Below are 27,997 nucleotides of genomic sequence, written 5' to 3' on the forward strand. Positions count from 1 at the left end.
TGAAAGGCACCAGAGCTTGAGATTCCTGTATGTCAACATGTCACCAGACTTTAATCTCCAAGACAAATGATGAAAAATGGCAGAAAGCCATTGGTGTGGACAACTTTGAGAAAAAAAACAATTAAGGAGTTGAGAGATTAATGGATTAGCGTAATGAATTCTTCAGAAACCTAGTAGCAATAAAGGTGTGGGACAATTTACAATCACCAAGGGGTAAGAATTGTTGCCCAACCAGCTGTTTTCCCTAAAAACCTGACTTAATTTCCAGAAAATGTTTCTCTTCCTGAGTCAAATTGATGTTAAACCTATGCTAAACCATATTTTAAGATTAATTAAATGGTATTAATACAAGCAGGTGGCACAATAGATAAAGTGCTAGATCTAAAATCAGGAAAATTTATCTTTATGAATTCAAATCTGGCTTCAAACACTTACTGTGTGGCCCTGAATAAGTCACATAACTTTATAGTTTTAAAATCCCTAGAGGCCAGGATCATGAGAGGATTATAACAAGAGTCCTGCACCTCCTTATTAAGTATACCAAGCACTGACACATGAAGTCTCCATGGTGGTTGCAGAAAGACCTTGTTCAAGCTCCGGCTTTGGTAAATACTGGTTTTGTGACTACTCGTCAAGTAATAACAATTCAGGGGCCACTTAAGATACAGACAATTGCTGATTTACATTGGTTCCGGGAGTTTCTGTACTGGGAGTTTTGCCATAGTAATGAAACCACAGGTTGGTACCAAAAAATAAAATAAAATTTAGTCCCAACAAAATATGTACTGTGACACAGCAAACTAAATAAGCAAATATACTTTCCATAGACTATGTAATATATCTTGTACATATGTATTACTATTTCTCATGATCAAGCTGTTGTCCCATAACTCTCTTCCCTTTCACAGCCAAAACTCTATTAAAAAAAAAAATCTGTTTGCATTCAGTTTCTGCTTTTTCTCTTCTCACTTACTTCTTAACCCTTTGAAAGCCAGTGTTTAGCCTCATCATTCAACTAAACTGCTCTTCCAGTCATCATTTGGCACTATTTACTATCCTTTCCTTCGAGAACTCTATTCTGGGGTTTTTTGGGGGCAGCTAGATACCTCAGGAGATGAGAGCAGTGGACTTAGAGGCAGGGTTCAAATTTTGCCTCAGACATTTACTAACAAAAGCAAGTCATTTACACTCTGTGTGCCTCAGTTTCTTTAATTGTAATATAGAATGATAATTTAAAAAAAAAAAAACCTGCTTTACAGGGATGTTGTAAAGACTAAATGAAGATCATATGCAAAGCACTTTGCAAACCTTAAAGGACTATGTAAATGCTAGCTACCATTTGTATGTGTATATGAGAGAGAGAAACAGAGACAGAGACAGAGAGACAGAGACAGAGAAAGATAAAAAAAAAAAAAAAACAGAGACAGGCAGAGAGAGAGAGACATAGAGACACAAAGACAGAGACAGACAGACAGACAGAGACAGAAACACAGAATGGCAGGGACAGAGAAAAACTGCTCTCTTGGTTCACCAACTTGTCTGCTCTTTCTTAGTTTCCATTACTGCATCATAATTTATATCACTCCCCACTAATTGTGCATATATCCCTCTTCTCTCTCTGGGACCCTCTTTTCTTTTCTCTCTCTCTCTGGGACCCTCTTTTCTTTTCTCTCTCTCTCTCTCTCTCTTTCTCTCTCAGGCATTATCAACTCCCATGTATTCTGTGACCATCTCTATTTAAATGATTCTCAGATCTATTTATCCTACCCTAGTCTCTCTCCTATGCTCTAGTCCTATAGCTATACATATGCCTATTATAGCAGTTCTCAAACTTTTTGGTTTCTTAATAACTTTATACCCTTAAAAATTACTGTGGACTCCAAAGACCTTTTATTTATGTGGATTAAATCTACTGATATTTACTATATTATGAGCTAACACTCATAAATTTTGAGACATTTAATAATTTATTGAAAAACAATAACAAATCCATTACATGTTAACATAAATTATTTTATTAAAAATATTTTCCAAAGCAAAAAAAAATTCAGAGGAATGATATTGTTTTATATATTTCTGCGATTTTCTTTAATGTCTGGATTAATAGAAGTCAGTCGAATTCTCATTTTTGCTTCCATATTCAATTTGTTTGATATGTTGTTTTGATTGAAGTATATGAAGAAAATCCAGTCTCATACAGATATATAGTTGGAAAAAGGAAGGAGCATTATAGACAAACAACATCTTAATATTACGAAAATAGTTTTGATCTGGCAAACCACCTAAAAAGGTATTGGGGACCTCTAGAGATCCATGAACTAGGTAATATAATGGGTATAAGGCTAGGCTTAAGGTCAAGAAGTTCTGAATTCAAAGTCTGACTTATGGACACTTATTAAATGTATGATTTGTGGCAAGTCACTTAATAAATCTTAGTATATTCATTTATAAAATGGAAATGATAAGAATAGTTGTTGTGAGGATCAAATGAGATAAGATATATTTAAAAGGCTTTGAACAAGATAATATATTTAAAGGGCTTTGTAAACCTTATAGTGCTAAATAAGTGACAGCTAATGTCAGTCATTATCCTGTACTTAGTTCAAAATCTACATGTGCAAACAGAGTTTATTAATATTTCCCATAAAACCCACCCTTCTGCTGAAGTTGCTTATTTTTACCATCTTTCAGGTTAGCCAGGTATGACACTTAGATGCTGTCCTCAATTCTTCAGTCTCCCTCACCCCACAAACCTGATGAGTTGCTGAATTCCACGTGCTTGGCAGCACATTTCACATCCATTATCTTCTCTTTACTCACCAAGTCTGGCAAGACCTGCATTACCTTATACCTGGACTATCAGCACAGCCTCCTGGTTGGTCTCTCTATCTAAAACCACTCCAATCCAGTCTATCCTCCACACGGTAATCAAAGCACAATTACAAAAATATACTCTCCAATTCTCCACTCCACTCCTATGATTCCACATTGCCTCTAGAATAAAACACAGCTCATTATAAAAGGTCTTACACAGTCTAGCTCCAGATTGGACTTATAAAATAGACATAATAATATTGCCAACCTCCTTGGGTTGTTATGATGATCAAAAAGATATTTGTAAAATGCTTAGCACAATGCTGGCACATGATAAGCATTTAATAAATGTCTTCATATACTCTAGAGATCTATCCTGTTCAATGCTCTTCATATATGGCACATATTTTTGCACAAACTGTTCTCCATATCTGGAAAGCATTCACTCCTCATCTACTCCTCTTAGAATCCCTTTTTTAATCATATCTGATTTTTCATGACCCTGTTTGGAGTGTTCTTGGAAAAGACTGTGGAGTTATTTGCCATTTCCTTTTCCAGCTCATTTTACAAATGAGGAAACTGAGGCAAACGGGGTTAAGTTGTTTAACCATGAACACACAGCCAGTGCCTGTGGCTGGATTGGAACTCAGAACTTCCTGACTTCAGGTTCAGTCCCCTGTCCACTGAACCTTCTAGCTACCCTCTTAGAATCCTATTTTCCATCAAAACTTAGTTCAAGTATTATATCCCATAAGAGAGACCTTTTCTGAAATCCATCCCACTATCCAACACCCAGATACTAGTGCTTCCCCTAACCCTGAAATAACTTCTATTAACTTTGTTTGTATTTGTATGCATACTGTATGGGAGTGTATTTTATTTTCAATTACCTGTGAACCTGTTCTTTTCCTCTAATAGAATATAAGTACCTTGAAGGCAAAAACTGTTTTTGTTTTGTCTTTTTGTTAAAAATGAAAACTTCAAAGAAGTGGAGCCAAGATGGAATAAAGGAAGGAACTTGCCCAACTTCTCCCCCAAAACTGCTCCAAATTCCTTTAAATAGTGACTCTAAAAAATGTTAGTGCATCAGAATACCCAGCAAGTGGAGTAGAGCATTTTCTAGCTGAAGGCAATTTAGAAGCTCAGCAGAAAAGGTCTATGATATCAGGGTGGAAGTTCAATGTACAGTCCCACCGTGGGCCCTGCCCGACCTCTGAATCAGCAGCAATCCTGGTGGCTTCCAGATCTCTCAGTCCAGAGATATCAAAGAGGTCCTGGAAGGAACCAGAGTGGGAGCCCAGGACACAATCCCGCAGGCCTGGCCCCAGCCCCAGCTCCAACCCAGACCCCAACATCGGCAAGGAGGGACCTCTGAATCAGCAGCAGTGCTAGAGACACTAGGGAGAATTCAGAGGTCAGTGAAGAAAGCCTGGGCAATGGGATGGAAGTCTGGTGTATAGTTGTAAAGCAACCCTGATCAGCAGAGCCCCAGTCTGAGCCAAGACGTTAAATGTTACAGCTACAGTGGGGCGGGAATACACCTAACAATTCCAGGACAGATTTCTAGAGGGATTTCTGAAAACAACTGCACAAAACCCCTGAAGCTTGGGTCATTGCACTCTCCACCTGGAAACAGAGCTCTGCTTTAACAAAGAGTTAAAAGAAGAGTAAACAACTAGGAAAATGAGCAGAAAACAAAAAAAAAGTGTCTGACTATTGAAAGTTATTAAGGTGACAAGGAAGATCAAAACACATACTCAGAAATGATAATAGTAAAAGCTCCTACATCCAAAGCCTCCAAGAAAAATTAGAATTGGTGTCAGGCCATGGAAGAGCTCAAAAGGGACTTTGAAAATCAAATAAGAAACATAAAGAAAAACTAAGAGAAAGAATTGAAAGAGGTGCAAAAGGAAATACAAAAATGTATTTGTAATGAGGGGAATGATGCCTCAAAGGCCAGTTGGGAAAGGAGGTAACAAAAGCTCCCTAAGAAAAATAATTCCTTCAAAAATAGAATTGAGCAAATGAAAGCTAATGACTTTATAAGAAATCAAAGTACAATAAAGCAAAACCAAAAAAATGAAAAAAAAATAGAAAAAATATGAAATATCTCATTGAAAAAACAACTGGCATAGAAAATAGATCCAGGAGAGATCTACCTGGTCTACCTAAAAATTATGATCAAAAAAAGCCATCATCTTTCAAGAAATTATAAAGGAAAACTGTCCTGATATTCTAAAACCTGAGAGTAATATGGAAATTGAAAGAATCCACTGATTATCTCCTAAAAAAAAGATCCCAAAATGAAAACTTTGGGGAATATTATAGCCAAATTTCAGAACTCCCAGATCAAGGAGAAAATATTACAAACCTACAAAAAGAAACAATTCAAGTATGGTAGAGCCACAATCAGGATGACACAAGATTTAGCAGCTTCTACATTAAAGTGATGTAATAGGATTCTTTGGTTCCCTAATTTTTAGAGGCCTTCTGCTCTGGCAATGAGTCAGGAAATACTAAATCTTCTGGCTTGAAGTCTTTCTCAGGAAACTGTACAGAGCCAGACTCTGGAGAAGTATACTTGAAAGGAGTATACTTGAAACAAGGTGTTAACACACTCAGAGGAACTGATGATACAGTGGTTATCTAGTTTATATATACTTAGTACTTAGCATGGTGATGTAATAGTTCTCTAGTTCTCACATATTCAGTATGCGGTAATGATGTAATTGTAATAGGGTGTATAAGAACTGGGGACAGAAAGTCAGACAGAAGTCAGACTGGCACTCTGGCAGACTGCTGAGGGAGACTAGGTCAGACTATGACAGACACAGACTGTGTAAGAGCCAATAAAAACTCTGGACTCTATCTTGTCCATTCTTGTGATGTCTATCCTGCTGAAACCAAGGCCCTTCTGGAGGACCTCCAGAAAGCTAGCCTGGACATTACAGGAAGCTCTCTTGATTCTGACCACTCCTTTGCCAGATAGCTTCTAGCCTTGGGAACCTCCTATGATAATCAAATTTCAGAGACTACCCTTAATTCATCTGGAGATTACTCCCTAGCCCACCATTCTTAATTCTTTCAGAGATTATTCCTTAGCCTCTGATCATAAAATCAACATGTACTGCTTAGCCCTAGGCTATAGAAGACTTGATAAAGCTGTTCTCTGTCTTTCAGGGCTTTGCTATTTCCAATCTAAAATCTAGCCCACTGAATTCTCAGCGTCAAATAAACCTTTTTTTGCCAACTTAACTTCGAGACTGGGACTGAATTTTTTTTTATTATTATAGCTTTTTATTTACAAAAGATATGCATGGGAAATTTTTCAATATTGACAATTGCAAATCCTTTCGTTCCAACTTTTTCCCTCCTTTCCCCCACCCCTTCTCCCAGATGGTAAGTTGACCAATACATGTTAAATATGTTAAAGTATAAGTTAAATACAATATAAGTATACATGTCCAAACAGTTATTTTGCTGTACAAAAAGAACCAGACTTTGAAATAGTGTACAATTAGCCTGTGAAGGAAATAAAAATGCAAGGGACAAAAATAGAGGGATTGGGAATTCTATGTAGTGGCTCATAGTCATCTCCCAGAGTTCTTTCCCTGGGTGTAGCTGGTTCAGTTCATTACTGTTCCATTGGAACTGATTTGGTTCAAATTCATTGTTGAAGAAGGCCAAGTCCATCAGAATTGATCATCATATAGTCTTGTTGTTGAAGTGTATAATGAATTCCTGGTCCTGCTCATTTCACTCAGCATCAGTTCATGTAAGTCTCTCCAGACCTCTCTGAAATTATCCTGTTGGTCATTTTTTACAGAACAATAATATTCCATAATATTCATATGCCACAATTTATTCAGCCATTCTCCAATTGATGGGCATCCACTCAGTTTCCAGTTTCTGGCCACTACAAAGAGGGCTGCCACAAACATTCTTGCACGTACAGGACACTGTGAATTCTTTTGCAATACCTGCAACACCGACCTAGGGACCCCCAAACATTGTTAGGATGTTTCATTCATCAGCAAAAGGATGGGAGGGTTTGGAGTATGATATTCCAGAGAACAATGGAGCTTGGATTGCAACCAAGAATCACCTACCCAGCAAAATTGAGTATAATCCTTCAAAGGAAAAGGTGGTCATTTAATGAAACAGAGGATTTTCAAGCATTCATGATGAAAAGACCAGAGGTGAATGGAAAATTTGATTTTCAAATATAGGACTCTGAAAAAGCATAAGGAGGTAATCAGGAAAGTGATATAAGGGACTTAATAAGGTTTATCTGTTTATATTCCTGCATGAGAAGATGATACTTGTAACTCAATAGAATATTCTCATTATTATGGCAGTTGGAGTATATATATAGACAGAGGGCAGGGGTTATTTGAATATGAAGGGATAATACATTTTTTTTAATGATGAAATTAAGAAATGAGAGAGGAATATACTAGGGTAAAGAGAAAGGGAGAAGTGGAATGGTACAAATTACCTGCCAAAAAAAAAGAGGCAAGAAAAAGTTTTTATAGGCAAAAGGCAAAAAGAGAGAGGAGAGAGTAGGAAAAAATACACACACTCAGGAGGGGTATAGAAATCTATTTTATCCTGTTAGGAAAATAGAAAGGGGAATAGAATATGAGAAGAGAGGGAGAGTGATAAAAGGGAAGGGAGAGGGAATGCTTAGTAGTAAAAATGAAAACTTCAGACCCAAATTCTTAAAAGTGACTGGAAGAAGGCTTTATTTCATTTCTTGCAAGAAGCAGGCTCCATACACCTTTGAGAAGACACAAATGCAGTTTACAGAAGCCAGAATTAGTAGTTATGTTCCATAATCTCACCTTGTCTCCTCATCCTTTCCTCAGAATTTCAACTAGAAGAGACTCTCCCAAAATCTAATATTTTATGGTATTCCCACTATATATACTCCTTGATATGTTTCCTGTCTCCCTCTCCCTTGCCATATCATCATATGTTCAAAAATGGCGGATGTCTCCTCCTTAAGGGAGAAGATCTTAATATACATGAGGATTATTAATCATACCTAGCTAAAAATTTAAGTTTCTCAAAGTGTAAATCCAGGTCATTTGCACTCAGCCAGCACCTACAGTTACTTCTGTTGAGTTAAGACATTCTTTAATTCTCTTCAGTCAGGATATACTGACCCTAAAGCTTACATCACATTCTTTTCACCATGGCAACAGAGAGGAAGGCTGTGAGACTCTGAAATTTTTCAACTGTGGAAACAAAACCTTACAATTTTTCTTCTTATTTTTTGGTCTTTTTATCTCTAGTGAAGAGTGCCTGAGAGTTAAGGTAAAAATAGTAATCATGTTGTAAAAATGAGGTGCAGAAGAAGAACAGGCACAGAGGCATTAGAGGAAAATGGAGGGCTCATAGTTCTGAAAACTTAACATCGGGAATGGGTTAAATAGGCAACATTACATATATGTCATATTGGTTATAGAACCCTCCAAAACCTATAAAGAAATAAAGGGGGAGGGATGAGCAGACAGGAAAGCAAAGGGTGAGGGAAGAAGACAAGAGAGGAATCCATAATTGGGGGGAGATTTAAGTAATAGTAAGGAAAGTTAAGGAGCAGAATTAAAGCTGAGTTAGCAGAGATAGGAAAGATATGTATATGTGTAGGTGGGTGGAGTGGGGCATGTATGCATGTATATGTATGTATATGTATACATCTACATATGTATAAATAAATATATTATTTCTTAACTATAGTCTGCTTGGGAATGGAGGAGGAGGGGATGAAAGGGGAGAAAAAAATAAAATAAAAAATGTGTGCATCACAGAATAAAAGAACAATTTGCAAGGAAGGAAAGAAAAGATGGACACCCATGAATATAATTTCTTCTACTTATATACTTTATTGAACTGGTAATTTGTTATATATTTTGAATCATTCCTGCTGCTGGGCACATGACAATGTTTTCTTTTGTTTTGTTTTATTCCTTTTCTGGTTTTCTTTTTTCTTATTCTGTTTTTTTTTTAACTAAAAATAGATAAAAACAATGAAAAACAAAGAAAAAAACGATAAACAACAAATAAATAAAATAGGAAGTGAAGAATGCCTGGCACAGGTAGGACTTAATAGAGACTTGTTGATTATTGATTGATTGATTAGCCAAATAAACACATTTGTTGGTCATCACATACTGTAGAATAGGCTACCTCAGGAGAAAGTGAATTCCCTTCTCAAGTGAGCTATTTAAACAAAGACCAAATAACCATTTGGGTATGTTGTAGAAAGAGGATTCTTGTTCAAGGACAGATCAAATCAAATGAAATTCAGTGGGGGGTGTGGGGGGAGAAAAGGGGGTAATATATGTATGTGTATGTATATAGCTATATATATATATATATATATATATATATATATATATATATATATATACATAAATATATCCTTTCTTAACTATAGCCTGCTTGGAGGTGGGGGGAGGGGTGTATGAGGGAAAAGAATAAAATAAAAAAACATACATCAGAGAATAAAACAATTTACAAGAAAGTAAAGATGGATAGTCATGAATATAATTTCAAAGACTAAAGGGGAAACATTGATTCAACAGCAGGCAACAAAATTATTCACATTCCAACTCTTTCATTAATGATATTACTTAGGCAATTCTCTTAACTACTCTGAGTTTCAGTTTTCCCATCTGTAAAATGGGAATATCATCTATTTTCCCTCCAAGAGATATAAGGATTGGAATGGTACCATGTGTGGGAAAGTAGTAGTTCTGAAAAATGCAAAGTCTTATACAACTGCCCGGCATTGTTCCAATTCCACTGGAGTTCCTTAGTTTTACGTAGTAATTTACACAATTACACTATACTAGGTCTGCTTTAAATACAGATGGAACAGAGACCTGCTCTTTCTGGCTTCAATGTATTTATCCTCCTTGAATGAATGCTTATTTCATAGTCTTTTCCTGCTTGCCTTTCATTGTCATCTCATTTACAATTATATTTAGGATTTGACATCTTGAGATCATAGATTTAGAGCTCAAAGGTCATCTAGTCTAACCTTTACATTTTACAGATAGAGAAACTGAGGCACGAGGTCATATTGGTAATAAAATAGTGGAGCCAGGATTTGAAGCTAGGTCTCTGGACTTCATCTCCAGAGTTCCTACTACACGTTCAATAAAATAAATAAGCTTTAATGTTATTTGAACAGTCTCTCTCAACAATCAGAGTACACTTATAACAGCTATTGTCCATCAATAACTCTGATAGTATCTTTTACAACAGCTCTGAAAATATATACAAATTGAGATACTCAATACTGAGGTAATTGTTGTTCAATCACCTGCAACTCTCCCTGACTCCTTGGCAAAGATACTACTAGATTGGTTTGCCATTTCCTTTACACATGAGAAACTGAGGCAAATAGAGATTAACTGACTTGTCTAACGTCCCATGGCTAGCAAACATCTGAACCTGATCCCAGATCCAGTGCTCTAACCACTGTACCACCCAGCTGCCAGGGGACTTAATTTACTCATCTGTGAAATTGCCTGATGCCTCTTCCAGCTACAGCCCTGTGATTCCATGAAATAAGTTTAATTCTTGTTTGCAAGGAAGTCTTATGAAAATCAATTTCCATTTCTCTTTAAGTTACATTCCTTTCCCCTGCAAGAAAAGCAGATAGGCAGCATAGTGGGTCTGGAGTCAGGAAGAACCAAGTTCAAAACCAGTGTCAGATTTACCCTGAGTAAATCACTTAATAGCTGTTCTTCAGTTTCTTCAGATGTAAAATGGGGATCATAATAGTATGTAATTCCCAGGGTTATTGTGAGGATAAAATGAGAAAATATTTGTTAAAAAAAAAATTTTAGAATAAACCTGGCACATAGTAAGCACTTAATAAAATGCTTGTTTCCTTTCTCCCAGTAAAAGAAAGAGAACTATGTGCTCTAAAGAGCTGGGGTTTATAGTAAATCAACATGTGGAAAGAAGGAAAGAACAGTTCCATTTTATTTTCCCTATTCTATCATCCTAACCTCGTAAAGCTCTATTGCACCCACAGCAATTATAATAAATAGCATCTATGCCTAGGCACAGGAAGGGTGGTTTGCATAACAGTACATCTGCAAAATGGATTAAAAGCCCAGAAATTCTCATCCTCTAAAAAAGGGAGCACTGCTACTTTAAAGTTTTGCTGGGCTCTCTCTGTCTGTGCTCCCATTGCAGGCAGAGCAGACTGCAGCGGCTGGCTCATCCTATCGATAAGATTCACTTAGAGCCAAGGTGGAGGATGGGAAAGGAATGGAGCTGTCCCAGCTCCTCAATGAGATCAGGGCAAACTATGAAAGGCTGCTCACCAGAAATCAGATAGAGACCGTGCTCTCAACGAGACTCCAGGTAATGCTTTCATACAGGCAGGCAACTTCCAGGATAAGGAGACAATCCATGTCTACCCCATTCCTGTCTCGGCCTCTATGAGGTACAGTATTTCCTTTTCGATGCAGCATGTACTGGGGAAGGAATTCAGCTTTCACTGCAATACGACTAGGACTAGACTAGAGAGGGAAATACAATGTTTATCTTGCAAAAATAGCATGCAGCCATGGGCAATTCGTAGAGTGGGGTTTTTGCAGAAAGGATTAGGTTATTGAGATTAACTGGACATGGGGACCACAGACAGAATGTGCTGCCCTCTGACCTCTGTGACATCCTTCAAGAAGAAAGCATTTCAAGTATCCTGCAAAGATGTTACAAAGGGGCTATTTATAGAGAATGGTTTCAGTAGTCAGCATCTGAAGCTTTACAATAGAGAGATTAATTTGCCTCTTTTAAACTAAGCCATCTAAAAGATTTCCATCATCTTCTTTCATTAAAATAAACATGTAGGCTCACTTTATTATGATAAATTCTCATTCGAATCATCCTCTGTGATGGAAATCTAGCATTCAGGAATAATTCTCTATTTTGTCAAAACCAGTTCTTCTGCCTTCTCTAATGCCTATCTAGATTACTTAGTTTTAAAATTCCAGAAATTAAGAGTATTCATGATTATTTGCATCCCAAAGTATATACAATATAAATATTAAAAGGCTAGAAGAGAATAGTCTTGATAAGGTTCTAAACCCTAAATTCCTTGGAATTATTCACTTTTATCATAACAGATTCTTCATCAATTTATCACAGGCCCAATCTACAAATGTGCCTGAAAATGATAAGATATATACAGAGAAGCAGCAGTTTTTTATTGCTTACAAACCAAAATCTGAATTTAAAATCTGCCCATTTCTTTGAAAAAGGTCATCAAATCTACACACTCAAATATAGTAAGGTTAATATTGTATTGGTTTAAGCATGTTGCTAAATAAGAAGTCTTGGTCCAAGAATGGGAAAGAAGAAGAGAGGTGGAAATCACTGAGCCCTGAATGTAGGCCTTTATTTCTTTAGCAAGTTATTTTTAAATTTTTATTGTTGTTGTTGTTGTTTGGCTGTTTCAGTCATATTGACCCCCATTTGGGATTTTGTTAGCAGAAATACTGGAGTGCTTTGCCATTTCCTTCTCTAGTTCATTTTACAAATGAGGAAACTGAGGTAAACAAGGTTAAGTGACTTGCCAGGAGTCGCATAGCTAGTAAATGGCAGATTTGAACTCGGAAAATGAATCTTTCTGACTTTAGGTCCAGCATTCTATCAACTACATTACCTAGCTATCCCTATATTTTTTTAAAACATATTTTAATGTATTTTATGTATAAATATAAATAATGTATTTAGATATTTTTAAATAGCATTTATGGATTTGATAAAATAATGCAGTAGAATAGAGAGAACACTGGATTTGGAGTCAGAAGACGAGCATTCAAATCCCGGGTCTGGATAATATTGGGCAAATTCTGTAACTTGTATGGGTCTCAATTTCTCATCTGGACAATGAGATGCTTAAATTATGTGACCTCTAAGGACCCTTGTAGATCTTAGTCTACGTTCCTAATATCAGAAGCATTTATTTATTCAAAATCAACATTGAAATTTTCAAATGCAAGTAGAGTGGGAGCACTTTACTCACTTCTATAAATAGTATTTCATGGAAAAAGTCTGAATGCAGATGATGTCAGTTTTTGAAAGCAGTCTTTGTATTGTAGTATCAGATAGTACAAATGATTCTATCTTACATAAGTCAGAATGTTGTCATTAGTCGATCAGAATGAAGTGCCTTCCTACACAACATGCCACACATATATATGTATTTTTTTTTCTGGTTTGGCTGTCTGGCTGTCTAGTTGTTTTATATGCCTTAAGATCCAGTGGAAAATTCATTTTTGAAAGACTAAAGAAAGTTAGCTGGGATAAGTTCTTCAAGTAATTTTCATTTGTTTATGGGAAAAGAAAGACAAATGCTAAGAGTGGCCACTATTCCCAACAAAAGATAGGAAAAAAAAATAGTGCTGAAACAACTATTGGCTAGCATTCAGAAATAAGGGATGTGTCCAAACCTTCTCTATTTCCTTTTTGTCTATTATTCAATCATAAAGCAGCTGCGTAAGTTTGCCAAGTTGATACCAAAAACTGAGTGATACAAGAGAAACCGCAATTCATGAGGACGCCTAGTCCTACCCCTTCTGTCCATAAACTTTCACTGTCTTGAAACTATTAGCTTAATGAAATTTCCTTGGCTTCATCAAAGCTGAATTTATAATTCTAAAATATCTGACCAGAACATGAAATAGCAAGTCACAACCAAGCAGACTCAAGAAAATTATAATCCCAATGAATATAAATGAAAAAAAAAAAAAAAAGAGAGAGAGAGAGAGGGAAGGAAGGAAGGAAGGAGACAGGGATATCAATGTCAGGGTCTCTGAACTATGAGATATTTTAGTTCCTCTGATAGTTTTTTTTTAATCAAAGTAATTAGTAATTTACTTTCTCATATTTATAAAATTCTTCTTCTGCTTTCTCCCTTACCTATGTATTTGGTCCCAGAGTGCCATATTAATAGGTTAAAAGGGTTATGCTACCTATTTATTAGTTGTTGTGAGGTATTTGCTAAGAAAATAGTGGTAGAAGTAACCTTTATTTCCTCCTTCTTATAGCCTCATTACTGTGCCATAAATTGTACAGTGGTTATTCTGAGTTCAAGAGGAAAATACAGAGCTTATATATAGGGATGAACAAACAAGTAGATCGACAGAAACACAGAAAAAAAAACTGACAAGTTATTAGCACATTATAGGATCACAGATTTAGTCCTGGAAGAAAACTTAGAGGCCAATGATTCCAATTCCCTTGTTTTTGTAGCTGAGGGAACTGAGGGAACTTCTGTTAAGGGACTTGTTTAGGGTCTTGTTAGTGTCTGAAAGAGAATCAAGTCTTTCTCACTCTGGGTCTTGTATTCTATTCATTTCCCTATCTAATATGCCATTCACTTTTTAAAAACATAAATTATTTTTAAAATAGTATTGATTTGTTGTTTGAAAAGCATCATGAATTATTAATAATTTTAAGAGATAGTGATAATAACATTGCCATTCACTGAATTTTCCTCCCCCTTACTCTCCAGTCATTCCATGTTTGTAATTCCAAGATTGGATCGTTCCAGACTAAGAAAATTAAAGAGGCACTCACAGCTCTTCTAAGAATGAAAAGGCTGCATTTGGAGGAGGAAAGGATCTAGACACAGGGAAAGGATGAGGAAAGTGGAACTAGCAGCAGCTCTCTCACCTACTTCTGGGTGGGCAGAGGGCACAGCTGCCAGACCAAACTCTGCCACACCTAGCTTGGAAAGGAAGGCATGGCCCCAACCCATCAGCTAATCCTATAAATGCCAACAATCTTGGCCCTCTCACATCCAGGAGAGAAAAGGCAGAATTGTGTGCCAAGAAGCCCAGAAGCCCTGATGAGAGAACAAAATGAGTACTCCACCCACCATCAGCTAGGGATATCCTCCAGGCAGTCCTCCTGGAGGGTGGTGACTTCCCAAGGAGTTAAGTCTCAGCCTCCCAGATGTTTTTCTTTCCCATAAAGTTTTGCCCTCCCAGCATTCTCAAAATTTCCCACAGTCTGGAACCCCAGGGGTTGGCCAGGAGGATTAGGTTGAAGATGTGGAGAACTCCCCAGAGAACAAAGAACTGAAGAATAAAGGATCTTGGGTGTGTGTGTGTGTGTGTGTGTGTGTGTGTGTGTAAACATGTGCCTAAGAGAAACAAGAACCCCTTTCTCTTGCTTAGTTGTTTGTATTGAATCATAAGACTTGAACAGCTAAATCTCACAAACCCGGTTAAAAGACCAAATTATGGATAATTCAGAGATCCGGCTTCTTGTGCCTGCTCTAACAATGCTTCTGTTGCAGCTAGATTGTGCTATGGATGCCATGCTAGATCTGGAGTCTAGAAGTCTTGAGTTCAAATCCAACCTTAGATATTTATTACCTTTGTGATCCTGGACAAGTCATTTAATCTATTTGCCTCAGTTTCCTCATATGTAAAATCTGGTTAATAATAGCATCTCAGGATTGTTGTGAGGATTAAATGAGATATTCATATGTGAAGACCAAGTTAGCACCCTGGATACCTTAGAATCAGCCGGAGTCAGAAAAAGCAAAAGTCCTTGGTCTTTATTCTTGGTCTTTAGGGATAGAAGTAAAGGTGATGGAAGCAGAATCTCCATGACCTCTCCTCATTGTCCCCGCCCAGAAGTGACTCCGGCTAGTCTTATTACTCCTCCCCCTAGTCCCTCCTACAATTCTCTGTATACATCAATTATAGAATCAGCACAGAATAGTGGGGGGAGGGACATTTTCCAAGCATATGCTAATATTGTCCAATTGGTAATTAACCTTAAGTGCTCGGTTGTCCAACTTCAGTGCAGCAACTCAAGAGTTTCAGCCCTTTACATTCATAAAGCTCTTAAGAATGTCTGACACATACTAGATGCTATATAAATTCCGGTTCTTATCATATTTACACTGTAAAATTAGAGAGTTTTGGACAAAATGGTCTCTAACGTCCCTTTCCTACAGTGACAATCTACAAATCCATGAGATTTGGGTGACCACAGTTATGACCACAGTTGAGCTCAGCTGCAATTTCAATAAGAGTACAAATAAGCTTTCCTCTGTGACTTTGAACAAGACCTTGACCTCCAGGGTTTTAATTATCCCTCAGTAAAGTAAAGGCTTTGGAGTCCAAGGTCTCTATAATTCCTTCCAACTCTAACCTGAATTTGTGTGTGTGTGTGTGTGTGTGTGTGTGTTTAGGACAGGAGGATTGGTATCCTCCTCCAAACAATCTGTTTATTACGAGAGCTGCTATTCCACTTTCCCCTCTGTTAATTAGGCTCCTTACATGCTACCAATGAGCACACAATTGACCTCAGCCTTGGTTTTTCAGATTAATTCACCAAAATAAGAAGACATGATGAATATTTAACAACCAGCTTGCTCTTATTCTCTGTATGTCTCTCTATGTGTCTGTTTCTTGTCTCTCTCTGTGTCTGTCTGTCTGTCTATTTCTCTTTCTCTGACTTTCTGTGTTTCTATTTGTCTAGATGTGTGTGTGCGTCTCTGTGTTTGTCTCTTTCTCTCTTTGTATTTGTCTCTGTTTTTCCATCTGTCTCTGTCTTCATATCTCTCTGTCTCTCTGTGTCTGTCTTTGTGTCTGTTTTCTTTCTCTCTCTCTCTCTCTGTCTCTCTTTTCCCTCTTTCTCTATATACATAAATATATGTGGTAAATATAGGTAAATAGAAACACATACTCTCTATATATACATTTACATATATATGTACATATATACATACATCTACACATATGTACATACTTAAGTACACAGATGCAGGACACACGTTTAAGTTTAATCTGTACTAGTAATATTTTTTCCATACCTTTCTTAAGTCTAGACAATCAATAAGCAATAAGTCAAGGCCTGCTTTTTAGCATCTGCCATTTTCTTATTGGTATAAATACTCAAACTGAAGATTTAACAATCAGTTCCTGGAAGATAGTAAGATATGACTCCTACATACCCTTAACTCTTCCTCTAGAAGGAGAGCATATGGGAAGCCTCACTCACAGGGTCCACCTGATGTCCAAGAGTCTCCGTTTCATCCCATAAGGTTCTTCACCACCCTACCCCACACCTCCAAGCACAATGTAAGATACCATTCCTGTTATTTGTGCTTAATGTAGTTTGGAGGGATTGCCCAAGATGCAAAATAATCCTACTTGTCAATCTGGCTACCACTACCTTATGATGTTTGTGTGATCTTAAAAGAGTTAAAGATATGGGCAACTCTAGAAAGGTATGAGAAGTTAAGAAATAAAAAACTTAAGAATGATTTTTCATCTTTTCACAAAATGAATTTTATAGAATTTTGAAGCTAAAAGTTCATAGAGTTAATTCAGCTCACATAAAGAGAAAACAACCATGAAATGACATGCTCAGGATCACAAAACTAGTTAGCAGCAGAGCTGATACAAGCAAAATCAAGTTCTATAACCTAATACCAAGACACATAATTGGGAAAAAGACAGTGGTTCTTAGGGGGTTTTTAATGCTGAATTTCTATAAAGTTTTTCATTTGTAATTATGCCTCCCTTTTTGTCCTATAGCTAGAAGAAGACTTAAGCAAGAAAATGGACAAAGATGAAGAAGCACTAAAGGCAGCCCAAGCAGAACTCAAAGAGGCCCGCCGTCAATGGCACCATCTGCAAGTGGAAATTGAATCTCTCCATGCCGTGGTGAGACTAGTGAAAAAAACTAACCTCATATATGCCCAAGTGAAAAATGAGTCCATTTAGTCTCCTGTTGTTATCTGATTAAGAGAGGAACAGGAAAACTGTCCATTAGTCTTAGTAAGAAGGGCAAGGTCAAAGCCACAGAATTCTATTCCTAGACCTCTTTCTCTCTTTATCTGGGACTGTACATGTGATAGCTCAATCATGATTTTGTGCACCTGAAAAATAAAATAAGACTTGATTTAGAATCCTGAGATTTTTTGGACCTATAAAAAAGGTAGGAAATAGCAAATGCCTTATTCTTATAGACATGTTAATAAAGGGGTGATTGGCTATTTTTTAAAAGTAATCTGTTAGGAAAATGTTCATGCAGAAGAACTTTATATTCTTTCCCCAAAAGTCCTTGCCAAAGAATAGTTTTCTATTTTAATTTTAAATTAATTTTATTCTGATTTTTTATTTTGATTTTTATTTTAAATTTTCTTTTAAAACTAAAGAGACATATCCCCATTTTTAAAATAGAGATAGAAGAAAGTTGAGATGAGATTAAGCATACCTAGGGATTCTTAGCCATGCAAAAGAATCCTCCTGGGATGTCCTTAAGCAGCAGTGTCTTTTGTATATAATAACAACACAAATAATAATAATAATTAGCATTTATATAGTGCTTTAGGGTTTGCAAATGTTTTTCAAATGCCTTTTCAATTTATCTTCATGACAAAATTAGAAGATAGGTACTATTATTATCCTTATATTACAGGTGAGGAAACTAACAAATATAGGTTAAATGACTTGTCCAAAGTCATACACTGTCTGAGATCACATTCAAACTCAGGACTTTCTGACTCTAAGACCAGAGTTCTGTCCATTACTTGATTATATCTTGGTATGAGTACAATTCTTCAGAAACTGGCACCAGTCAAATAATATTTATTTTTGTTCAGTCATTTCAGTCAGATCCAACTCTTCATGATCCTTTTAGGATTTTCAAGGCAAAGATAATGAAGTGATTTGCCATTTCGTCTCCAGCTCATTTTACAGATGAGGAAACTGAGGCAAATAGGGTTAAGTGATTTACCCGGGGTCACACTGGTAGTAAGTATCTGAGGTTAGATTTGAATTTAGGTCTTTCAGACTCCATGTCTGGCACTTTGCCCCCTGTGCTGCATCTGTTATGTGTTAGGCACTGATCTCAAGGAACTTATATTCCATCAGAGGAAAAAAATGTGCAACATGTTTGACACAGTGTATAGGGTCCTGTCTCAGACACTTACCTGTACACTGTTGCTGGGAAAGTCACTTAGGTTCTCTGTGTCTTAGTTTCTTCAATTATAAAATGAGAAATTTGAACTCAATGACTCCTAAACTCTCTTCTAGCTCTAAAAGTATATACAAGGTAAGGAGGCATTAGCAGCAGTTGGGAGAGAAGGAGGTAGGGCATGGAGATCAGAAATGACTTCATGGTGTGTTTGAGCTGAGCTTTTAAAGAAGATAAAGGTTGTAAGATGTAGAGGTGAGAGTGAATTCTGTTTAAGGCATTGGAGACAATCTTATACAAAAGCATGGAGAAGGGAAATGGATTACCACGATTAATCAGGATCAGCAGGAAGGCCAGTTTGGATAGACTAAAGTATGTGTAAAAGGAAATTATGAATAATAAGCCTGAAAAATTAGGTTGAAAATAGGTCATGCAGAATTTTAAATGGAAATAGAGATTTTGTGTTTGTTTCCCAACATAATAGAAAATCATCACAGTTTTTTGAGCAGAATAGTTACATAGTAAGAACTGCATTTTGCTTTAGGAATATCAGTTTGGCAGCTGAATAGAAGGAAGATTAGAGAGGGGAGATATAAAACAAGGAAATAAGTTAGGAGATTTTTGTAATGGTCCCAGGGAAAGGCCATAAGCCTAGTTCAGAGACACAAGGACATCCTTCACACACAGCTCAGTATGAGATGAAGAAGAGTAAGAAAATCACGATGATGCTCAAATTGCAAATAGTAGGCAAATGGAAAAGGTAATCCAGGTTTAGAGTTTGGCCAAGTATATGCAGTAACATGATCAGGAGGTAAGGGATTCAAAAACAGTAGAAAGTATAAAGTTGAAATAGTTAAAGGCATAGAAAAGGAGGAAAGGGAGGTCAGAGGATAACCTGAAAAAATAATGAGAGTTTGAGTACTTAGAGATCAGAGTAAGGACAAAGAGTTTAAAAGGATTTGGGAGAGACAGGATGATAGAGGGTTGTAGTCAGATAAAGAAATGTCAGAATTCTTGACAACAAAAGTAAAACATTTATGAGTTGTGGCAGATATTGTCTGGAGCTGAAGTGAATCAAAGGAATAAGTCATAGGAGCTGAATAGATTAAGGATATGGGTGACCAGGATATTTGCGGGAACATCAGCATTTATGTTTAAGTATCCTTGTATAAGTTCATGAGTTAGAATAGAAATTAATACAGGTATTGAATTATTTGAGGAACAAGGTAGAATTAGCTAGGGGCTGACAGATACCTTCCATTAGGATCTGGATTGGGTCTTGTATCTACAAAGAGTGAATATCAAAGAAAAAATTTATTGCTGATCCAACAAAGCCCTGCAAGAAGACATAGTAAAAGATAACCCCATGTAAATTAATTGTAGTCGGCATAAAATACCTGAGAGTATAATTGCCAAGCAAACCCAGAAATTACAAAATATATTCTGTACAAATAAAGTCAGATTTAAATATTTGAAGAATCAATATGATTGTACATGGGTGGACAGAGACAATATAATAAAAATGATGATTCTATCTAAACTAGAGGGGGGAAATTCAGTACAATTGAACAAAATATGGAAAATGTCTGAAAATATATGTAATGTGTCATACCTGTTAATCTCCTACTGGTACAAGAAGTGGGTTAGGGCTGTCTTCTCATATAATTTCATTTGAATCCTATTTGATCTTTATAATTTTTTATATTTACTTTTGATTTTTTGATGTGTAATCTTTTCATTTCCATTTCCATTGTTGTAATTACTGGCTATGTTGTTTTCTTGATTCTGTTTATTTCACTCTCCATTAGTTCATGAGGATCTTCCCATGCTTCTCTGTACTTATCACACAAATCATTTCATATATAACAGTAATAAACCCTTACATTCATGCACCATGATTTTGTTTAACTATTTCCTATTTGATGAGTACCTACTTTGTTTCCAATTCTTAGCTATCCCAAAAAATCCTGTTATAAATATTTTGGGTTGCATGAGCATTTACTCATTATCAATTCCTTCCTTGAGATATAAGCTCATTCTTCACTTTTTTTATTTCATGGCCTCTTGGGCAGTCTAATGAAGCCTATATCCTCCTTCTGAGAATAATAACTTTAAATAATTGAAGGAAATGCTAAACTTCAGTTAGAGAATTGTGAAAATAAACATGTAATTTTTTTTCCCATCCAAATTCATACAAGTACTTCTCCAAAATCTAGGCACAGACCAAGATTAAGAATTCCTATTGTAATGGGTAAGAAACCTCTGCCTAATCAGCCATAACTACTCTGAAGGATTTAGGATGAAAAATGCTAATCATACCCAAAGAAAGAATTGATTGTGTCTGAATACAAAATGAAGCATTCTCTCTTTTTTTCTCTTTTTTTAAATTTAATTTTCTTGAGGGTTTTTATTTTCATTAGGATGAGAGATCTATGTTTTCTTTTACACCTTGACTTTTATGGAAATGTTTTACATAACTTCACATGTGGTTTCTTAATTGCGGGTGGGGATAAGGGAGAGAACCCAGAAGTAAAAAATTTTAAAAACAAATGTAAATTTTTTTTGTCTTGAATGTAACTGGGGGGAAATATTAAATATGTGAATAAATTTCTTTAAAAACCTAAAAAAAGAAAGAAACCTCTATATAACATGCCTAAATATGTATCACTGTTGATAGTTCAAATAAGATTTCAAAGCTATATTTTGTATTGGTTGGTTAAACAGGAAAGGGGCCTGGAAAATTCACTACAAGAGTCAGAGCAACATTATCAGACTCAACTTCAAGACCTAGAAGCTGTCATTGAAGGTCTGGAGAAAGAACTGGCAGAAGTGAGGCAAGGAATCGAAAAGCAGCTCAGAGAGCATGAAATGCTACTTAACACTAAAATGAGATTAGAACAAGAGTTAGCAACGTATCGCCGCCTTCTGGAAAAAGAAGAAATCAGGTACTCAATGCCATCTAGAGAATGAAGTAATCAGAAAGAAAAAGAGAACATGAACCCCCCCCCCAAAAAAAAAAACTATCCCCCAAACTATCAGCATAATCTCATTCTATTTATCAAGTTCCTAAGATAATAGATAAAAATAGCATCTTTCTAGATGCTCAGTCAGGAAGACCTGAGATCAAGTCCTAAGTCTGTCACATAATGGCTCTGTGATCCTAGGGATACTAAACTTCTTAGCAACTTCAGGCAACTCTTTTAAGACTACAAGTCAAGAAAAAATGTTAACCTGCCTTGGTAATGGGGCTTCCACATCTGGGAGTAAATTGTTGTTGAATCATTTTTCAATCATGTCCATTTCTCCATGACCCCATCGGGGGTTTGCTTGGGAAAGATCCTGGAGTGGTTTGCCATTTCATTCTCCAGTTCATTTTACAGATAAGGAAACTGAGGCAGCCTGGGTTAAGTGACTTATCCAGGGTCATACAGCTACTAAGGTTTTGAAGCTAAATTTTAACTCATGAAGATGAGTCTTTCTGGTTAGAGACTATAATTAACAGATGGAAGACTAGGTCTTGGCCCTCTACAAATCAGTTGTGAAAATACTTGAATCAGACATAGGAAATGAAATCACTGACACATAGATCATTAAGGTAAGTAACTCTCAGGTACTACCCTCACTTATTCTCGAGATTCATGTGCTTTTTATTTTTAGACTATTCTGTGTCTTGCATGAACCAAGCACAAAATAAGGTAAAAATGTTCAAATCCATACATCACTACTCATAATCAATCCCCTGCTCTACAAAATCTTGGAGGGTGAGTACAGTATAGTAGATAGAAAGTTGGCTTCAGAGTCAGGGAAACTTGTGCTCAGATCCTCTGAAACATTGGTTCATATTGGGAAATTCATTCAGTCTTTCAGCTCCCCAAGCAACTCTCTCTTAAGATTTTAAATTGCAGAAGAGCAGATGTTGGCCCACATCGGTAGAGGTCATTTCCATAGCAGTAGTTCCCAGTAGCAATGAAATAAATAGCAAACCCAATAAAAACAACAACAAAATATAAGTGAGCATTATTTGATATTACAGCGATGGCAAAACATTTTTCTAAGCATGATTTCAAAGGCAGTTCTTTGTAGACAGAAAGGAATGATGATTACCTTGAAAGGAGGACTAAATTCAGTCATTCCCACAAACTGAAATTTCAACCACTTACAAGCTTAAGAGATAACGAAATCCTTTGATCTCTAACTCTGCAAATGCCCATAAAACAAAATTTCTATACTTTGTTGAGTTTTATTTATTTGTTTTATGATGTTTATTTTGGGGGGGGGAGGGGAGGGATTGAGGAGAGAGGAAATATCTAAGAAATGAACTAAAGTACTATCTCAAAACTATACTACAACCAAGGCCATAAAATGCCTTTAGCTAGCAAATTCAAGGCCCATGCTTCCATTACCAGGCCCCTTTATTTCACAAAATGGAAGATAAAGGATCCTCTTTTATACATACTTGATATTATGATTTAACTCTAAAAGCCTCTCAGGTAAAATTCTAGAATAGTAACTCCCCATTTGAGTTTGCTGACATCCCAGGTATCTCTGATTATTAAAAGGAATGTGATGAAATTTTTCAAAACCTTTCAAAAATTTTTCATTAACTTTGTGTATTTATGTCTTTCTAAGTATCTACACATGTATCTTTGACATTCATTTATTGAACATATGATATATGAAATAACTAAACCCTTGGAAAAATATAGATGAAAAATTTCAAATTGTAATTAATTTCCTCAGAGTTGTATATATTAAGAAAGTCCTTGTCATTCAAGATCTAGATTAACTAACTATTTTTTTAATTATCATAATACAGTTCTTTCTATTTTTTCTTCAGATATTATGGTTCTGCTCAATCTGGGAAAGGAGATAGAAAGTCTACCACAAGTCGAGTAGGCTTTATCTTACCTGCAGGTGAGTCTGCTAACATTAGTAAATCACTACATAGGTTGCTAAGTGGTATAGGAGCTAGAATTCTGGATTTGTTAGGAAGGCCTGAGTTCAAATCCTACCTGACATTTATTAGCTATATGATTCTAGGTAAGTCATTTAAGCTCTCTCTACCTCATCTTCATCCTCTGAAAAATGAAGATAACAAAATAATCTACTATATGGGGTTGTAAAGATCAAATGAAATAGTAAAGATATGGTGGCTTGCAAACCTTAAAATGACATTATTATTACAACTTAGCATTTAAAAGGCTTGTATCATGAGTTGACATTGAATATTAAAAACAGCAAGCAAAAACTCACAATGTTTAATTTATATAGCCTGAACCAATTACAGATTACTATTTAATTGCCTGGGCCTGGGATTCATTGGCAAAGGGAACTTTGCATGTGAAAATGCCTTCCACTAGATCAACAATTTCCTATAATAGGGATACCTTAGTTTTTTATGTGTGTCCTGGATTTCTCTGGTAATCTGATGAAGCCTACCAACCCAATCAGAGAATAAGATTTTTAAATTCATAAAATGAAAAAACAGAAGATCATAAAAGAAACCAATTGTGCTGAAATACAGCTATCAAAAATCTTTTTATTTTAAACCAAGTTAACAGACCTAGTTAACTTATATTCCTAGAGATTTGCACAGAACACTGAGTGTTTAAGTGATTTTACCATGATCCCACAGATAAAAGAAAATCAACAAGTTTTTATTAAGTAATTACTCTGTGTCAGGCACTGTATTCGGCACTTGAGATACAAAGACAAAAATAAAACAGTTTCTACCAACAAAAAGCTCATGTACTCTTGAAATAAATAATATAAAAACATATATCAAATATATGCAAGGTAATGAGGGAGTGAAAAAGTGGTTGGGTAGGAAGCCTAGATACTATCATCTAAGGGGCTGAAAGAAAGGAATATGTGTATCCTAGCACTGGGGATCAGGTCTTCTTGACTCCAAAACTAATTCTCCAATCTATTATTCCAAGCTGTCTTTCATCATTTCATGTTTTAATGAATAAGTTTCAGTATCTAGTAAATGCTACATTCCTCAGGAAGCATCTTTTTCAACAGAGGTCATACACAAACGTGAGAAAGAAAAGGTAGAAACAGTGACCAAACAGGCCATCTTAAATGGAAGCATTGTGAAGGAAAGTACTGAAGCTCACGGGACCATACAGTAAGAAAAATCATTTGTGCAGGGGATAGGGAGGGACTGGGATGAAGACCAAAACTATGAATTGTCATAGAAAATGCCTAGGTGAAGAAATTCTCTCTACTAATGCAGATCATTAGCTTCTCAGCTACTCTTAGAGAGTTGCTTAAGGCATGGAAATGTTAAAATGAATGACTTTCAAAGAAACAATAAGAAATAAATGGAAAATATTTATTTAAATTGAAAATAAATGAGCAATCCCAGTAATGAAAAGAATTGAAATCCGATTTTCTTTATTTAAATTTGTTTTTCACATTTTTATATTAAGTTAATATATCAAATTCTTAAATTAAGCTAATATAAAATTTTAATCTGAAATAAATATCTACTAGTATTTATTGATATAATATGCTGATATTTTCAAATATATTCCAATTGGAAAAAAACCTCAAATATAATAGGACTACCCTTTTGTTATTATTTTTCTTGAAAATACAACCCTAAAACAGAACTTTACATGTTTTGCCTCCACAGAAAATTTAGTTACGTTTTTTCCTACAAAAATGCCTAGATTTTCTGCCTTCGCCCCATGTTTTTCTACTGTTTTCCATGTTTCCAGTGCATTAATTCTCTCCTTAATACAAGATTTGATTTTTAATTTCAGGACAGAAAAAGTGGATGAAGTTATTAAAGAATGGGAAGGTTCTTTCTTTAAAGATAACCCACGATTAAGGAAAAAATCTGTTTCTCTACGATTTGATCTACACTTAGCAGCCACAGATGAAGGGTGCTTACAGACTAAACAAGATAATCTACCCGACATAGAGGTCAGGCTCATTATGCGGAGGTCATGCAGCATCCCCTCTATCAAACCTTCAACAGGAGCTAATTAATCCAAAGACTGTATGTAATGGGATTTGAAAATAACATCCAGATGAATCTAAATGGGCATCCTTTGTGTCCCCAAATGTTACTAAAAAGGAAATGTTATTAAATCATTGTGTTAACACATACAATGAACATGTAGTTCTCTTTGAAAGAAAAAAGATAAGGAAATAAGATTTTTCAAAATCCAACATCTAATAGTTGTTTTTGGAGAAAAAATTTTATTGATAGTTAATACTTATTTTGTTCTATTTATTTCCAAATATTGTTTCCCTCCTCTCATTCCCCTTCCATTCAGACATACAGGGGTTTTAAGAATTAAAATGTGTCAATCATACTTTACATTTTCGCCCAAAACTGCTTTGAAATATTTAAATCCCTTATTTTGACCAAAATGATTAAACACATTTTTTCTTTTCTAATCAGTAATATAAGACTAGCAATAACCATTTTATTCATAAATTCATTCAAAATTTTTGAAACAACAGCACTTCCCCTTTTTTTGTCCCAGCCCATGACCAGCCATTATATACCTGAACCTTATTTTCTATCTACAAAATTTTTTTTAATTAAAAAAAGAGAATGTTAAAACCTTTTAAAGGAGAATATACTATTCACCTGCCTGGTAATTTTTCTTTGAAATCAGCTGTATATGTATTGAAGTGAACAATCCATCCCAATTGAATAATTTTCTACAAACAGCTTCATCCAACCTACAAGAACATACAGTTAAATAATATTTAATCTACCCATGCAAGTTTTGGTTTTTATTGTCTTTCAGACTTTAAAAGAAAAGTCATTACCCACAAAACACCATATTCGGTGTGTTGCCAACAAAATGTATTATAGTCAACACAAGAAAAACAAAAAACAAAGTGAAGAAATGGTTGCTATAATTACCAGAAGTGGTTTAAAAAGAACACAAATAGTTACCTAAAAGACCACCACCACAATTTTTTTCTCCTACAAAATTAAATGCAAGTAACATCAATGTCCAATAAGCACCTCAGGTTGAGTGCAACAGGGTAAAATAATCTCACATATGAATATATCATTGAGTCATTTAAAGATATCAAAATATAAATTGTTAAGTCAACCTAGGAGTTCTTTGCAAGATATTTAAATTCAGAAATTGTTTAAACTGTAAAAATGCAAATAAGAAAACATACCTATGAGGAATATCCCTTTAAAAAATAACAAAACTTGCTTAATACAATTTATTTTCAGGTCTTCAAACATTGAAAATCCATTTACACTAAATGGTCTACTCATTTGTTTTTAGTCAAGAATCATGTTTGAATTCAACTAGCCATACTTTTCCAGTCAATGGATCACCATTAAAGGGCTACAGATTTGTCAGCATTTTAATAAAGCCTTTATTGTATTTCCCATTTCTAATTCAAACTTGAACACACATTTTAGGTAGGGGGAAAAACATATCTTTCACATGACAATACAGGGATATTAGAAATTTTAAATTTTTTCTTTAAATCAATTTAAATTTTTGCAAGTTTAGGTTCTTCCATTTGGTGAAAAGGGATTTTTCATTTTGCTGAGAACACAGCAGCCAATTAAATGTTTATGAGAATATCAGCAATTAAACTAAACCTGCTGTTAGACATGCTGATGTCTGCCTTCTGGTTTTATTTTATTTTTTTATTTTAAATGTAACTATTTCAGTCTCTGTTCTATAACCACTATATTACTAGACAACAGAAAATCATGATAAGCTATGTATCTAGTAAAATTTCTTTTCAGTGCCCTTGGCATCGTGAATGTTCTTAGTAACTCTACTATGCAGCTCTCTGTGCTTATAACATGTACATTTTAAAATACTTGAATTTGTAACAAGGTTTGACTTGCTTGGAGGCCTTTTAAACTGGAATGTGAACTTACCAAAGTAAGTGATACCACTGCAATAAAGATGGTGAAACAAAGAATCCAACCATGCATTGTGTTTTAGTTTGTTAAATACTTCCTCCATTTCAAAGTTCATAAATTCAGATCATAGATTTAAGATTCAAGATTATAAATTCATCTGAATCACAGATTCAGAGCTTGAGGAGACCCTACATGTTATTTAATTTAGTTCCCTCAATTCATAGTCGAAACACAGGTTCAGGCAGTGGTCCATTGGTAAATGTTTAATAAATAAGTCTCAAAAAAAGTACGCACAGCATACTTTGAAGTTTAATAAGCATTGTTAACATTTTCTCT

General features: G+C 35.5%; 1 protein-coding gene across 2 annotated transcripts; it reads left to right on the top strand.

Moving 5' to 3' along the window:
* The first annotated feature begins 11,038 nt into the window (after positions 1–11,038).
* On the top strand, positions 11,039–27,725 carry KRT222 (keratin 222). Of its 2 annotated transcripts, none has more exons than XM_051994542.1 (6): positions 11,039–11,202; positions 17,406–17,534; positions 21,514–21,734; positions 23,627–23,703; positions 24,814–24,919; positions 25,560–27,725. In XM_051994542.1, exons 1-6 carry the CDS (start codon positions 11,107–11,109, stop codon positions 25,786–25,788), a joined length of 858 nt encoding a protein of 285 aa, XP_051850502.1. In that variant the 5' UTR covers positions 11,039–11,106; the 3' UTR covers positions 25,789–27,725. The 2 variants fall into 2 exon arrangements, with proteins under 2 accessions (XP_051850502.1, XP_051850503.1); XM_051994543.1 differs by having other exon boundaries at positions 11,186–11,284.
* The last annotated feature ends 272 nt before the right edge of the window (positions 27,726–27,997 follow it).

This window comes from Antechinus flavipes, chromosome 4 (assembly GCF_016432865.1).
Source record: "Antechinus flavipes isolate AdamAnt ecotype Samford, QLD, Australia chromosome 4, AdamAnt_v2, whole genome shotgun sequence".
In the NCBI taxonomy this organism is placed as follows: Eukaryota; Metazoa; Chordata; class Mammalia; order Dasyuromorphia; family Dasyuridae; genus Antechinus; species Antechinus flavipes.

What these genes read in the sequence shown, in the direction of transcription:
- KRT222 (XM_051994542.1), top strand. Translation starts at nt 11,107, where the DNA reads ATGGAGCTGTCCCAGCTCCTCAATGAGATCAGGGCAAACTATGAAAGG. An exon ending in TTGAATCTCTCCATGCCGTG is followed by an intron (nt 17,535 to 21,513) that starts GTGAGACTAGTG and finishes TTGGTTAAACAG; the next exon opens with GAAAGGGGCCTGGAAAATTC. An exon ending in CTGGAAAAAGAAGAAATCAG is followed by an intron (nt 21,735 to 23,626) that starts GTACTCAATGCC and finishes TTTTTTCTTCAG; the next exon opens with ATATTATGGTTCTGCTCAAT.